The sequence below is a fragment of the Polyodon spathula genome, chromosome 19 (assembly GCF_017654505.1).
Source record: "Polyodon spathula isolate WHYD16114869_AA chromosome 19, ASM1765450v1, whole genome shotgun sequence".
Lineage (NCBI taxonomy): Eukaryota > Metazoa > Chordata > Actinopteri > Acipenseriformes > Polyodontidae > Polyodon > Polyodon spathula.
Window position 1 is genome coordinate 11,856,341 of NC_054552.1, and position 16,289 is coordinate 11,872,629.

General features: G+C 38.6%; 1 protein-coding gene across 3 annotated transcripts in view; it reads right to left on the reverse strand.

Moving 5' to 3' along the window:
- Positions 1–16,289, reverse strand: part of LOC121294751 (USP6 N-terminal-like protein) — a 107,801-nt gene that overhangs the window by 41,678 nt on the left and 49,834 nt on the right. For 2 of the 3 annotated variants that reach the window (XM_041218809.1, XM_041218810.1), the window contains 2 exons: positions 15,815–15,888; positions 15,416–15,482 (listed from right to left, as the gene is read on the reverse strand). In XM_041218809.1, the coding sequence (XP_041074743.1) occupies positions 15,416–15,482; positions 15,815–15,822 (75 nt within the window). In that variant the 5' untranslated portion in view covers positions 15,823–15,888. The remainder of the gene's footprint in view (positions 1–15,415; positions 15,483–15,814; positions 15,889–16,289) is intronic. The other variant, XM_041218811.1, reaches the window with a different exon arrangement.

Here is a 16,289-nt window from a genome sequence, read left to right on the forward strand (position 1 = left end):
GTCCTCATGTCTGCATGAACATTTTCTAAAATCTAACCTTTTATACCATATTCTTGAAAATATAAACCTAAGGTTTTTTTTTTGTCATATGCTGTGACTTCGTTGACAAGATCCAATGCAACCAATCTCCACCCTGATTAAATTCTGCAGTCCAGGGCTTTACAGGAACTATCGCGGTCGCCGAAGAGACCAGAAACAATGAAAGAGAAACGGATTGACCTTCGTGATTCGCCCCTAGCCTTGTACATGATCATTCTTACCGCATGATCGTGATCTTGTTTAGCCAATGATGGCGTTCCATTTATCAAAGCCATTTTATATTTGCACTTAAAGTGCTTCACGCTTGCACTGAATCCCACACTTCTTACTATGCTACAGATTACGTTATAGCTAATTAAGAACAGTAGTAGGTACCACTGAAGAACATTTTTCAACTTTTCTGTATTTAAGGGCTAATTCCATGTTTTGTTTTTCAGAGATCGCAGAAACACATTTTTCTGGAGGGAGTAAGTAGCAGTTTGCTTGTAGTGTCTGACAAATTACTCCATTAGTGCAATGAAGGAGGTTTATTGCAGCACTGCATCACCAAGAACAATTGACTTTTGGAGCATCTAGGCCCCTGCAATTCAAGACTGGTTAAAAAAAGAACTAGTATTTGCTTTTAAATCAAAACAGTTTTTTATGCTTGCAAAGAAAATCGTTAAAATAGTCCGATTCAGGTTCTGAATGGAATTATTAATAAATACTGCTAAAGCATGAATCAATTAATCAATTTTCTCCCACTTCAAAACATCAGAAAAGCTAATACCCTACACACACTGATCTGATTAGACGGCTTGTCACTTTCAAGGCTTAGTGGCAGATGCCATTAAAACAAAAAAAAAAAACTGGCAGAATTGTATTCTTGCAGGAGACTGAAATCCCCTTTTTATATAGCTGAGCAAATGTTTTATGCATTCAAATTTGTATTTCAATTCAGAAGTAGTGGAGGAAATACATTCCTATGCCAGTTCCCACTCGTTCACTTATTTTCTTAAAAAAATAGCAAAGCGATTGTGGTTTCCTGCTTCCATAGGCCATTTAGCATGTTCTTAAATCAAAAATAACTGTGGTTAATTCAAAACTCAAACAAGTAGCTCATGGGACTTAGGGTGGCATGCATAAAAGTAGAATAACTGAAGAGTAAGTACTCTAAGAGTAAACAGCAGAATAAGCTTAGACTGCTTTCACCACAGCTTACGAAAGAATTTAATAAGACAGCAAGTTAAACCTGGGTAGAGGTTGGTTTAGCAGTTTCTTTCAATTAGTTTTTTTTTTTTTTTTAATATAGATATGTATTTTAGTACTTCCAACAAATTTGATTTTGAAGAGAGAACAAGACCTGGAAGAGTACTTAGCCATCGGACTAATACTCGTGACATAAATGTCATCAACAATTTATTTTTTGCTATCATTACATGCAAAGCAAAAACTTTTAAAATATATGTTTTCTCTTTAGTGTATAATCTCACAAAATCGCCAAAAGTCGATAATTACAACTTTAGGCTACAATAATTAAAAAAAAAAAAGTATTTACTCTATAGGAAGTGTAAAAATGTGTAAGGTTACACATTGCATGCAGGCTAGTAGGCTGCAGTACGTGCTGATGATAGTACGGAACGGTCTGACAGAGAGGTGAAAAAATTATGTTTCCGGAAAGTACTTTAAAGTTTTTTTTTTAACATATATTACATATCGTTTTTTATTATCTAGTGATTTAGCAGTCGCTTTTATATAAAGCGTCTTACAGAGACTACAGAGCATCACAACTGCTGCTACAGTCACTTGCAACAGGACCTCAGTTTTATGTCTCAAGTGAAGGGTGGCAAAACACCTTGATAGAGCAATAACAAAGCAACTACACAGAAAAGATGTTTGAATAAGAGATCGATGGTGTGGAAAGCAACGGATATGGCCAATGTTTATATCAAAATGTTTCACCTTTTGTTGCCTTATAGCCTGGAATTAAAATACATTTTTTTTTTTTTTTTTTTTTCCCATTTATCTACACATCCTACCCCACAACTTCCAAGTGAAAAAAAATATTCTAGAACTTAGTAGAAAATTTATTAAAAATAAAAACTGAAATAGCTTTGTTGGATTAAGTGTACACCTCCCTTGTAATAGCAATCCTAAATTAGCTCAGGTGTAAAAAATCACCTTCAAATTCACACACCAAGTGGCCTCCCCCTGTGTTAAATTGTTGCGATTCACATGATTTATGATTAAATTCAGCAGTTCACCAAGGAGCCCTCAAAAGAACTCCGGGGCAAAGTTGTTGAACGGCACAGATCAGGAGATGGGTATAAAAAAAAAAAATCAAAGGCCTTGAACATCCCTTGGGCCATGGTCAAGACGATTATTAAGAAGTGGAAGGAGTATGGCACCACAAGACCCTGCCTAGATCAGGCCGCCCCTCCAAACTGGATGACCAAGCAAGAATGAGACTGATCAGAGAGGCTACCAAGAGGCCAATGGAAACTTTGCAAAAGCTACAGGCTTTTATGGCCAAGACTGGTCAAAGTGTGCATGTGACAACAACATCCCAAGTACACAAATCCCATGTGAAGTATGCAGCAAAACAGCCATATGGCAAAAGGTTTTGTGGTCTGACAAAACTAAAATGGAACTTTTTGGCCTAAATGCAAAGCATTGTGTTTCACCCAAAGAACACCATCCCTACTGTGAAGCATGGTGGTGGCAGCATCATGGTATGGGGATGTTTCTCATTGGCAATGACTGGGACACTTGTCAGGATAGAAGGGAATGGATCAATGTACAGAAAAATCCTTCAGGAAAACCTGCTGCCCTCTGCAAGAAAGCTGAAACTGGGATGGAAGTTCACCTTTCAGCATGACAGCGACCCAAAGCACACAGCTAAGCTACACTGGAGTTTCTAAGGAACAAAAAGGTAAATGTCCTTGAGTGGCCCAGTCTGAGCCCCAACCTAAATCCAATCGAAAATTTGTGGCATGACTTGAAGATTGCTGTCCATCAATGCTCCCCAAGAAACTTGACAGAGCCTGAACAGTTTTCTAAAGAAGAATGGTCAAATATTGCCAAATCTAGGTGTGCAAAGTCAGTAGAGACCTATCCCAACAGACTCACAGCTGTAACTGCTGCCAAAGGTGCTTCCACCAAGTATTAACTCAGGAGGGTGGAGACTTATCCAATTATGATATTTCAGTTTTGTATTTTTAAATATATAATCTTTTTCTCAATATAAACTTTTTTCCCCTTAATAGTGTGGAGTATGGTGTGTAGATAACTGGGAAAAATCCTCATTTAAATGCCTGAAACTCTGAGGCACTGACACAACAAAATGTGAACAAAAGTTCAAGGGGGTGTAGACTTTCTATAGGAACTGTATACACACACACACACACACACAGTTTTCTAAAACAAACATATTTTGAGAAACTCAGTTTAGTACTACTTCTGGAGTAGCGTTACTCTAGAAATAACTTGTCCATTTTTTTGTAAGTCATCCTTAATGTGGTTGTTTGTTAAACATTTTAGATCAGTACATTTTAAAAACAATCAAATCAAGCATTTGTAAAAAACTAAAAACAAGCAAGGATCAAGAATTAGACAAGCAAGGACCATTTGCCTTCCAAAACAAGACAGCTCAATGAAGTCACTGTTACCATTACAGATTTTTGCCATCACTGGGTACAGACACACAGTCTTAGAACTGATTTTTATTATGTTCTTTACAATTGGGGTAATGTGTTATTTAAGTAAGGCGTTACTGTAATAATATTACTTTTGTCAATAACATTACATTTTTAATAGGTGTAGTAATATTACAGTTACCAGTACTTTCCGCAAAAATGAAACAAGTTTGTTTCATTCCCTTTTCTCTGTTGTAGTGGTCTTTTCGTTTTTAACCCAGACGTGCCAGACTGCTCTAATTTCAGTGCCTCACCAGCGATGACACGATCTCTCTTCCGTTAGGTCTCATGACAATAAGAAGCTGTGGGGCAATCAAATCAGTCTTGGTGAGCCTTGTCATTGTATAATGCTAGGCACTAGGAACAAAACAAATTGTATCTCTACCTGCCAATTTTCATCTCACACTTCAAAAACGTCACACAGGAAACAAGTCTACTACCATGTGCTTTGAAGTTTAATGGGACGAGAGGAGGATTACTTGACTGTACATACCACTTTTATTTATTTATTTATTTGTTTGCTTGCTTACTTCCAGCAGATTTATTGCATCACCCCATCATTTTTACATTTACTGCCTTTTTGCCATATAGTTCGCTTTTCCATAGTCTTTTGTGTGTTAATTTTAAAACAAAAATGTTGATGATTATTGTTGATAAAAGGGTATGTAATAATCAATTTAGAAAATAGGTTGATTGCACCACGAATTATTTAACTGATAAATGATTATCGTTAATCCTTTTTTGTCAACAATGGTGTTTCTGGAAGTGAAATGATCATCCCCACTGCTGGGAGAAAGTAGTGGTACGTCCATTTTAAAAATCAGACAAGTGAAAGGAATTGATCAGGAGAAAGTAGCTAATGCTAGTTAAGCATAACTTCAGATAATAGCACAGTCAGCACTCAGATATTTGTTACTCAGATACATGCCACTGGCGTTTTACCGCCCTTGTATTAAGAATAAACTCAATCCCCATATATATAACAAATTAATGCACTTGCCCGTCACACATAATTTCCGACTTCGTCCCCAGTTTTCTGATAGAAAGCCCATCTCTTCAATGTTACAATTTATTTGAATATCTTTGAAAGCTACAGTAATGTAACAGTTCATAATTCAAGTTTTAGATACTGTGACTGATATATATCTTTGTTGTTTTTGTGCATTTTCATTTGAACTGTGACATTAGGGCCTTATCATGCACTATGTTCTGCAATTTTGAATACTGACTGGATACTGTTTAAATTTTTTTTTAAACTTTTCCTAAATTGCATTATATTTTACATTGTACGCAGTTCTGTGCATTGGTAACATTTTGATTTCATTTTGCTGTTGGGTCATTAACGGGGAATTTTACACACTGCTACAGTACGCACCAGATTTAAAAGTATGTACTGTATACAGTCCACATGTCGTCCGTTTTGGCAAGTGATATTTTCATAATCATAATATCGTTCTGAATTAAAATACTTCTGTTGAAAATATAGTAATGTGCTAGCAAAACCAATGCAGTACATCTAAATGGAAGCCTACTTATTTTAAAACACAGTCTTTTCAGCTATGTATTTTTGATATTGTATCTTTTTTGTGTTCCCTGAAAAACAGACAAGGGTTGGAACAGGCCAAAATGAAATAATCAATCAGATATGTCTCACACGCATTTAACTGTCACTGAAGTCAACATTTTATAGGGTTGGATATGCGAGTGCTGATTGAATATATATATTTTGCAGAAACACCATTTATGAGGGGAAAAAAGAAGAAATGTCCAATGTCACTCTGCATTGACTGTAATAAAACAAGGAAGCACCAGACAAGGGGTTTGAGTGGGGTGAATATCTCACCCCCAGTTTTTGCCATTTGTCCAACTGTCCGGAGAATGGTTCCATTTCATAAACTGCAGAGCAAAGGTAGCCTTGGAGCTATCAAACAGACATCTGGCAACCAAGATCCAAACCAGGTCGAAGATAAGGCTGCAAGATTGTGCTAATCTTTTAAAAGAATAAACAACAACCTGTGTCATTATAAATCTCACAGCAAAAGTGTTCAGAGATCCTGTAAATGAAATACTGCCTTCAAGTACAATGGTCTAATTTTGCCTGTTCATTCTCTATTTGGATGCCAAAGGACGGTGACCCAGATTTCTGACCCAGGCTCTAATTACGACATTGGGACGGTTTCATGTTACCAAAACAGCCCTGGAAGAAACACACTGATTAAATACAACAGCTGCTGCATTAAACCCCAAACTCTTACAGTTCTGTTTGTTCTTTACTGTTTAATCATACTGTCCCTGTCTGTCTTGAGATAGCAATCTACGATTTGGGGAAAGGAAATAGTCCACCCAGGAGGTGCAAAAAATTCTACCCTTTTGCCGCCAATGGCAATTTTGAATAGCACACAGTATTGCCTAGCAGTAGTACTGTGCGAATGTCAATGATCGTGTAGTTTACAACACGCATGTCAGTACACCCCCCACCATGGCTGTAAATTTAGTCATCAGCACGATGAAAAAGTTGATGACCATGTATAGTATATACAGAATGATACAGAACAAGGAATGGAATGTTTAATCACAATATGATAAGCCATTCTCCAGATGTATGTAAAAACTGTGTGACATACAGACGGACAGTAGGGACAGACAAAACCCTTTCTTCCCAGAATCTGATACTTAAAAATACATGCTAAATAATGTTAATAACCACATTTTATTAATAGTAGATAGGTGGCGTCTCCAGATATTTGGAAAAATGCAAAGTGTGACATCCATTTATCTATTTGTATGTACGATGACAGGCTCCAGTGGGGGATACGTTTCAAAAACATTTTCTCTCTCTAGCATTAAATTACTGCATTTCCTTATTAGGTTTCTGTTCTTGTTGATTTTACTTGGACTCAGATGAAGGCCTTTCTTTATCTGGCCACAACACTGTTTGACTGAAGAACTTGTTATGTTCTGGCTGTTCAAGCAATAGGATCCCACTTGACCCCACATGGGCAGCACAGAACTCAGGTGTGCTGCTCTTATTCTAGCAGCACATGGGCTTGAAACTCACACTCGCCCTGCACTCAGCCCTGGCTTTCAGATCTTGGATTGTGTAGGAATATTATTGAAATGGCCAGGTGCCAAGAGTCTAAACTACCGTATCCGGCCCCTGGTAAATCTGCTCTAAAGTGATCACATTTCTCATCACAGCATGAATAAGTCCCTCCTGAGCCTGTTCTACTACACTAGTAGAAGTTGTTACTGCAGCTATAAGGGAGGAACAATAACAAACTCCTGAAACCAGAACTGGGTGTAAGGCTAATACGAGTTTCAAGCCCTGTTATGTTCTTTAAAACCCCTGGTTGCTACAAATTTAAAAGAGTCCCCGTCTTTGGATGACAAGAATTAGAAGCCCTGGTTATTTCTAAGTACCTGGACGAGTCAATTCAATGAGAAACTGCATGGCTGCAAGGGATTTTTCCCATCTCTCTCATATCTTTTATGAGATGTTGATGGCAGGCACATCCCTAGGTAGTTAAGAGTTGATTTTGAGAGCTAACATGTTCTGGTTTTGAATTCTCGCCAAGCCACTCACAGCTACAGTAGCTGTTTCGTAAACATACAGAAGAAGGCCCTTATGCACCATTACAGTATATATTCCAGATTGGAGCCCACAAACCTATATATGCAACGTATAGTGCTATACCACCTTAGGGCCTTGGTCCATAATTGTGGACATAAAACTGTGTGTTTATAAAAGGAATTGTGTAGAACGCAGAAAGGTAGTTTTAGTTTATTTAGGTATTTAGGCCTGCAAACAGATATTTATTTAACATACAGTACTGCAGTACCAGGCATCATTTTTTAAGTGAAAATACATGTTGGCTAAAAGCTACACATTGAAGACATAGTGACTCTCAAATGCTTTAAATGAAAGCAAAGTGGTTAGGTTTTCTGCTCCCAAACTGCATTAGTACAGCAGTCCTCATAATATTTTGTACATAATGATGGTTCATTGCAGTTCAACCAACATGCTCACAGCACTTAAACACAACCCTCATGCTGTGTAAGGTTAAGGTTACAAACTATATTGCTTTCGATGTGTTACACAATCTGCTGTGGTACCCAAAACCAGCTATTTACCTGTCGCAGTGCGATAACGCAAACTTGTCACAGCTTTACAATCCTGTTTTGTCTGACTACCTTTGAATCAACTGCACTTCATTAGTTCTGCCAGCTGGTGGCAAAGGAGAGCAGAAAATGCATTAAACAAACCAGCAGGACTAGCTGCGGACTTCAAGATTTAGCTTTGAAGACAATCTCGGGCATTTTGTCAGAGCGCAGCTAAACCGCATATGGTTTGGAGTTATGCTCTGACATAAAGTGATTGTTCACGCTTGTTCAAACGGGAGAAGTTATAGTTATTCAACTAAAATCAATATAGTCGGCTGTATAAAAAGTGCTTACAAGTTTTAAAACAGCACAAAACACTCACCCTTTTTTAATGGCAATGATCACTTTTTCAATGATGGGGAAATGTCCCCCTTACATTGTAGAAGTACTAAAACTATTTGTCAAAGCTTTGGCTTTCGATGTATTCTGGGTGACCTCAAGCAAACAGGAGAAGACAGAGTCCAGCAGTAAAGAACTGTACAAGTTTTCATTGTGAAATTTCTCAATCGTGAGACCATTCAGTGCTGCCAGACATAGCGGTTTAATTTGGCAGATTAATTTGGCTTGTTTTAAAAGCATGTAGCGGGGTAAATATTGTATTTGGTGGTTCAGCTATTTTTATTGTGCATTCAGCAAATCTGGCAAGTGCAAGCATTTGTGTGATTTGTAATTTTATTGGATGCTGAGCTCCAGTAAAAAAGACAAGGGGAGGGCGTGATATACTACACAGGGCATTGTGGGGCTTGCATTTCTGTGTTGGACTGATTATATGTGGATTCTTACACATTACTGACATATGCATTTGACTGGGGTTCTTGTTTGATTGTGAAATGAGGAGAAATAAACAGTTATTTTCATTCGTCACCAATTTAAGAACTGCATCAGTACAATTACAATTGTTTTTGTTCTTAAATAAAAAAAATTTAACACTGTATCTGCTGGCAGTTCTGGACAATTTAATTTTACACTACATTCTGAATATTATTATTAAAGTTTTAAATTTATGTGCTGTTTTTTGGCTGGTTTAAGAAACCCAACTTGACTGCTTTTTGACTGGTTACTTCCAAAATTTGGTGGGACACTGCAAAAACAATCTGGCAGTGCTGATACCATTTCCACTGTCTATGGTACTATAAACATACTTTTTGTTTTTAACGTTGGGACCATAGAGTGGCTTTGAAATACCGCCTCCTGTCCTCTGAACATCAGCGAAAGTGCCAATATGAATGAAAAGAAAGTTCATTTTGAATTGTATTACTACATGCCTCAGCTAAAAAAACTGCCCCCTCCAATTTTGAAACCAAACTTTACAGAACGATCTGTGCAAGTATCCAAATAGAATGTCCTTCCGGTTTTTTGTCAGCTCTTTTTTGCCATGGATCCATTGTTGGTCCACTGCTGAATCGTTTCCAATATAATGAGTGCCCTGGACATCAAATTCCCAATCATGACCTCCTTATGTCCGAGAAATAAGCGCTTACAATTTTGAAATTATCGATGTCTTGCTTATTTAGATTTTTGAATGTTTTACAAATATTTCGAGAAAATATTCATGGAAGGAGTTCCATCCATCTTTTTAGAACAGAAAATAAACTGGAAAAAAAAAACAAATATCACCTTATTTTTTATTTAACCCAACACCTTAGGAAAAGATAAAGCCACCTTCACATGCTCGACACGGAAAATACTAAATCACAGATTTTCCATGCTGTTGTATAATTTAGTTTTACACTTAGGGCGAGGCAAAAAACATGCAAGGCTTTGCTTGTTTGTTTAATAACCAAATCAGTACACGAGTCATACAATCTAGTCGTATATAACACAGGCAATGCTGCTTTAAAATTACATAAACACACTTGTTCAATAAAACTGCTTCCGGTGTACAGAGGTCATGGTTGAACGAGGCGCACTGTCACATTCATGTTGAAACGTAGCTGCAGTTTACTTCACTATCCATGCATTGTTACTACTGAACAAGCTGTTAAAGATCGGGTCAATGAGTATAGCAATAGCAATCCGTATGACAAAGATTAACTTGGCGATAAAATAATATGAATACTATCTTTTGGTTTTTATTATTACCGTTTATCTGTAATCTTTAAAGTAGAATGGTAAACTTGTTTATAATGTTAACCTATAGGTGGGTTTCAAGGGGCGGAGCTAGGCACCAACAACCTATCATCTCTTGTCATCAATTAAATCTACCTTATTTAAACATTAGTCACCTCTACCTAGCTGTCTTGTGTTTTTCCGTTTGGCGTAAACCTAAGCGATTTCAAGACCCATCAACTTTCGTATACCTCAATAATGGAGTACTTACAGCATTTGTCATCGGATTCAAAGGATTCCCAGGTTTTCTGCCATTACCAGATCATTCTCCTCCAGCTTCAATCCAGGGTCCATCCAGTCTCTGTTCTTTCTCCCCTTCTGGTATTTCAGTTACATCTGAACAGGCTCCCGATCAGGCTCTCGTCCAGGTTCCAGTTCAAATGCTGCCTACCGTTCCTGCCACTCAAACATCGAATCTGCGCCGATCCAAGCGACTTCGGCCTCAGGACGCCCCTCCAGATCGATTGTTTTGGAAGGACTGGCCCATGAATAAATTGATAAAAACCCTCCTTAAAAATGGTAACGCGATTCCAGCAGGAAGTGATAGAGTCTCTTTTTATTCTCTATTGCAATTTAGTCTCAGCAGAACCAGTCTTTTCTCCGAAAAACATAATCAGCAGTGCCCAGCCATTCAGCGTCCTAAAACAGACAGCAGGCAGTCTATTCCAGATCAAATCACCCCCACAACTAGCACAGCTAACCAGCAGCCAGCCATGGAAATCCAACATTCGCAAATATTTAACAAGATAAAATCATTTATGCAGCCTTTTGCCAATACTCTATCTTCGGTCAGTTCTCAACTGTTGGATCTAGATACAAGGGTGTCTAATATGGAACAGGGAAAACAATCTACAGCGTTGTCATTAATTCCAGCATCAAATACTGCAGCGCTGCCTACAGTTTCTTCCGATCCAGCCCTAATTTCAGCCAGTGAAGCAGATCCTCCAATATACAACCTCGCTACTGCCTTTACATACGGATCCTCCTCTCCAACTACTGCTAGACGTCACACTATATCTCCACAAATCAGACGTAACATTCTCGAAGGTAAGGACATTAAACTTGTTTCACTATTAATGACGACTTCGGAATTCTTGGACCATAGAGTACTGGATTGCGGAGATTTGGCAGTAACTCTAAAATCCAGAGATCCCAGACTGCTTAAAAATCTTACATTAGGGAAATTTGTCCTTGCTTTCTCCATATTCAGAGATGTGTTATGCTCGGTATATCCTAACCGCAGAGCTGAATTGGACTCTTACGAATACTACATCGTGGAGCTGTCTGTCAGATACAGAGGTACTATGTTTTTTGAGTATCATAAAGCATTCTCTCTATTTAACAGAATTTTTGGTGGTCTAAGAGCTAACGCATGTGGGATCTGCACTTCAACAGTTCACACAGTTCACCTCTGCCCTAAAGCTTTAATTGCATCAACTTCTAAAGCACCCGGTTTCGCCGCTAATTCATACAGATCTTCAGTATCTAATCCTATACATTCTTCAGCTCCCCTCGATCAATCCACAAGGAAAGACAAATACGGGCGCAGTATTAGATTTTCAGGAGGAAGACAAATCTGCGACAATTTCAATACTGGCTTCTGTTCGAATAGGCAATGCAATCTTATCCACATGTGCAGCAATTGCGGAGACGCTCACGCTAATACAATCTGCCCTTTAAAACGCAAGTGACTTTCCCCGATGCTGTCTTTACTCCTATAAACATCCCGGCATTATCAACTAAATTACAGAATCATCCCGACAGTAATTTAATCAATTACCTGATCGACGGATTAAAAAATGTTTTTTCAACCGGTCTGACTCAAATTCCTTCTTCCTTGTTCAAAAGCAAAAATCTTTATTCAGTGACTCAAGAACCACAATTAGTGCAATCTCTCATCGAAAAAGAAATTATAAAAGGATTTATAGTCAGTCCATTTTTAGCGTCTCCTTTTCCAGTATATAGAATTATTCCTATCGGCATTGCCACAAGGAAAATGTCAGGAAAAAAGCTTCTCATTATTGATTTATCAGCACCACGGGGGTCAAGCACCAGCAGCATTAACTCATTAATTCCCCAAGATCAATTTTCCCTGTATTACATCATTATTGCAGACGCAATACATTCAATTAAATTAGCAGGTCTTGGTTCCTGGTTAGCAAAAGCAGATATATCAGACGCATTTAAAGTAATGCCAATCCATCCGTCTCTCCGTCACCTGTTTGGTATATGCTGGGATGGTAAGTTTAATTTTTCCACCCAATTGACTTTCGGTTGCCGCAGCAGCACGAAGATATTTGATACCCTGTCGGAAGCACTATGCCGGATTCTTCTTAATGTCTATCATGTCCCATTCTTGCTCCACTTGCTGGATGAATTTTTATTAATTTCTCCTTCTTCAGATGCACCAGCAAAAGCGATTTCCAATCTTAAAAGCTTATTTTCTGAAGTTGGTGTTCTCCTTTCAGAAGAGAAATCAATCAGTCCCCTTCATTCTTTGGAATTCCTTGGAATCATTCTAGATACAGAAAAGTTTGAAGCTAGCCTGCCTCAGTCTAAACTTAACCATATTTGTTTGCTCATTGAGGATTTTCAGATCAGTAAAACAATTTTAAAAAACGGGCACTGCTTTCATTGCTGGGTTATTTTAACTTTGCAATACGTAACATTCCACAGGGGAGAACGTTTATATCTCGACTGCTAGCGCTGGCATCAACAGCAAAAAATCTGAACTCCTATATAAATATCTCCTCAGATGCTAGGAAAGACATTAAACAGGTTGGGCATGTTATGTAACTTTTTGTTTACAAAGCAGGATTAATCCTACTCCATTCAACCAGGACTGGATCATCGCATTCATAGTGCATGCAAAGGACTCTCTACATCTGGCACCAGCTACAATCAGACTATATTTGTCAGGAATTCAGCATCAATTTCATTTGATGTCCATCAATTCCCCAACTCTATTATCAATTCCAGCAGCCTGTCTCCTTTTACGAGGAATTTCTAAGTGCTCTCCGGCTCCTCCTTCTGCTCGCCTGCCTATTTCTATAGACATTCTCAGTAACTTGATTTCAATTCTGCGCCATGGCTGTTTTTCTCCATTTGATGATTTAACTATGAAAGTCATATGTCTATCTGCATTTTTCAGGTTTTTGAGACGTTCTGAATATACAGTTCCTTCTATTGCCAGCTTTCCTACCCTCGGTATCTGCTGCAGTGACCTCAAGCTCATCCCAGATTCTCATTTCATCTTATTTCTTCACATTTCAAAAACAGATAAACTGCGGCAAGGACAATGTATTCAGCTTTCTAAGATCAACTCTCCTCTGTGTCCCTTCACTTCCATGTTGAAGTACATTGCAGAACGCAAGGCCATTTCATCCTCCGACCCTTTGTTTATCAATTCAAGCCGGTCCATTGTATCAAGGCATTGGTTTTCAACACACCTTTCCACCGTGGTGTCCAGAGCAGGTCTTCCTTCGCAATTCTACAGTCCTCATTCATTTAGAATAGGGGCAGCTACTTCAGCTGCAAAAGCCAACATTAACCAGCATTTAATTAAAAATATGGGGCACTGGACTTCATCAGCAGTTGAAACTTATATTCGTTCTTCATCATCCAAATTATCCTCCGCACATCAGTCCATTGCTAGTATGTCCAGAGTGGGGACGACCTTTCTACCTGAGCCACCAAAGATTTCCCCCTAAGAAATAAAATTAAAAGGTTTTTTCTCTTTCCACTGTGCAGAGGGTCTTCACATAGTCATTAGGGTACAGTATACTAACCCCTTTGTCACGTTAAGAGTTTGTTTTCTTTCGTCTAAATGTTTTCTCTTTTCTATGCATTGGCGGTTCTCCCTTTTTTCTTCCTCACGTTGCGTCAGCGGGGACCGGGGAACCATCTTTTGGGGGGTTAGTGATTCCACTTTCTCCAACCCTTTGTTAAGCTCACCTTCATTTACCTCATAAAGGAGGGTTCTCCATGAGTCAGAGGGGACCCCCGGCCAAACCCTTCCATCTACATGTATGTTTCTTTTGGGATTCTTCTTTCACGTCTGATGCCTCTATGTGAGGGTCCCCAAGCGGTGGTATCCCTCGTGTTTGTCGGGTCTCCTCAAAGACGGAACCCTCCTTCTGTTATGTTGGGCTTTGAAGAGGCGGAACACCACGCATTATATGTTTTAGCAAATACTAACTTTATGTTTTCTTTCCGGTTCGCGAGCCTCTTCGTATGTCGGGTAACCTCAGAGACTGTGCCCCTCTTGGTATGTCGGGTCACCTCAAAGACGGTGGCCCCCCTCCTGTTTGTCGGGTCTCCTCAGCAACGGAGCCCCCCTACTGTATATGTTGGGTCAGGAAGAGCCGGAACCTCTTTTGTGTTAACAACACCAATTCATGTTTTTCTTTCCGGTTCGCGAGCCTCTTCGTATGTTGGGTAACCGCAAAGACGGTGGCCCCCCTCCTGTTTATCGTGTTTATCAATCAAGTAAATTTTGGGCCTTGAAGAGGTGGAACCCCTCTCTCCATGTGTATATGTTTACTAACTCTGTCAAACACTATCAAGGTCCATAGCCCCGCACCGTGAATTGTTGATTGATGGCACTGGTGACCGCGTAACTTCCTTATAATTTAAAACTAATAAATATCAATATTCCCATGTTAACTGTTATTCAACAGTACTGTTTATATATTTTATAATGTGACCCAGGGGTCTCAATTTCAGCCTTTTATTTTAATTGCGGAATAATGCAGATTTTAAAAAATAATTATCAGACAATTTTTTATTTTATTTTTTTATTGCGGAAAACTAGGATCCCTGGCAATCTGTAACGAACTAGTTAACGCCCTCTAGTGTGCAGAAGATGCAGGACTGGTTAACTGAACTGACTTTGTGATAAAAATGAAGAGTACCACACCATATTTGGACATTTTTATAGCTGGTTTTGGCTACCATTGTACAGTAATACAAATGTAAGCTGCAGGGGGTGTACATAAGTCAGAAAAACTGCCATGACACTGTCAATAGGGTTTGTTCTTGGGTATTGAAGGTTAAGGTTAATGATACATTTTGCACACAGGGCATTTATAAAATGATTTCTGAGGTTAGTGAATCAATGCATCTTCCATGACATGACATGACATATTGTACAAAAAATATATGTATTATTTGTATTGTGACACAAGACTAAAAGCATAGCATAATGGTTCTTGAATGAAGCAAAGTTGGTATGAATACACACTGCCCCTATCTTATTTAATTTTTGTCTTAACAAAATATATGATCATTTGAAACTATTATGCATCATACAAGTAGCCCATTAAGACCATCACATGTATCGTGATACAGATCATATTCAGATACAGATGTGTATTTATATGTCCAACCCATTTACTGTAAACATGCATATGCAGGGTGCACATTTTCTTTACGTTGTTTTTATTCTGCGGAAGAGGGCGGTGCTGTATAATGATGGGCTCATAAATGAATGACCAGCTTCTGTGTAAACAAACAAACCAATAAATCAATCATATACAGGAATCATGTTTAAAAAATACAGTTGATAACATTTCACCAAATGTTATATGAAGTTCTGAACCATCCTTCAAGCAAACGTGTTTTTAAACCCCCCCCCCCCCCACAAGAACATTAAATAACTGTATTAGCAATAACTTAAAAAGGTACATTAAGTTTACCAGAAGTTCTTGGATAAGAGTGAACATAGCTGAGTACATTTCAAGCACTGTTTGTTTTAATATCTGTCCCTGTACAATACATAATCACAGTTGGATGTATTTTTGTTAATCTATTCTTAACCTGCAACACACTACCTTGTCATATTTGGAGATGATTTCAGCTCGTTCTTGTGCTATCAACGCCTCAATGTCTTTCTTCATGTCAGTATCTGCAAAACAAGCACAAAATGAACCTGTTAGAACCGGGTGACCAGACGTCCCAATAAAATCAGGATCGTCCCGATATTAGGGGCTTTGTCCCGCGTCCCGATCGAGGTACTGTCGGGACGCCATTTGTCCCGATTTTTAGTAACCGTTGAAATACCAGGCATAACATGTGAATATTTTATTTTCTCATTAGGAAATTTTGTATAGTGGCTGCTGTACTGTTTCACGGTGCAACAGCATACTCTACTGGTTTAGGGCGTGTTGTTTGAGTGAGTTGTTTGCATTGCATCTATGTGGCTATCCAATCATGTTAACCTGCAATCATAAAATGCGGTATGCGTCATGTGGCGAAGTGTCATGGTGGCTGGTGTTGTTTACGAGCCTGTCACTAAATAGCAAAAAA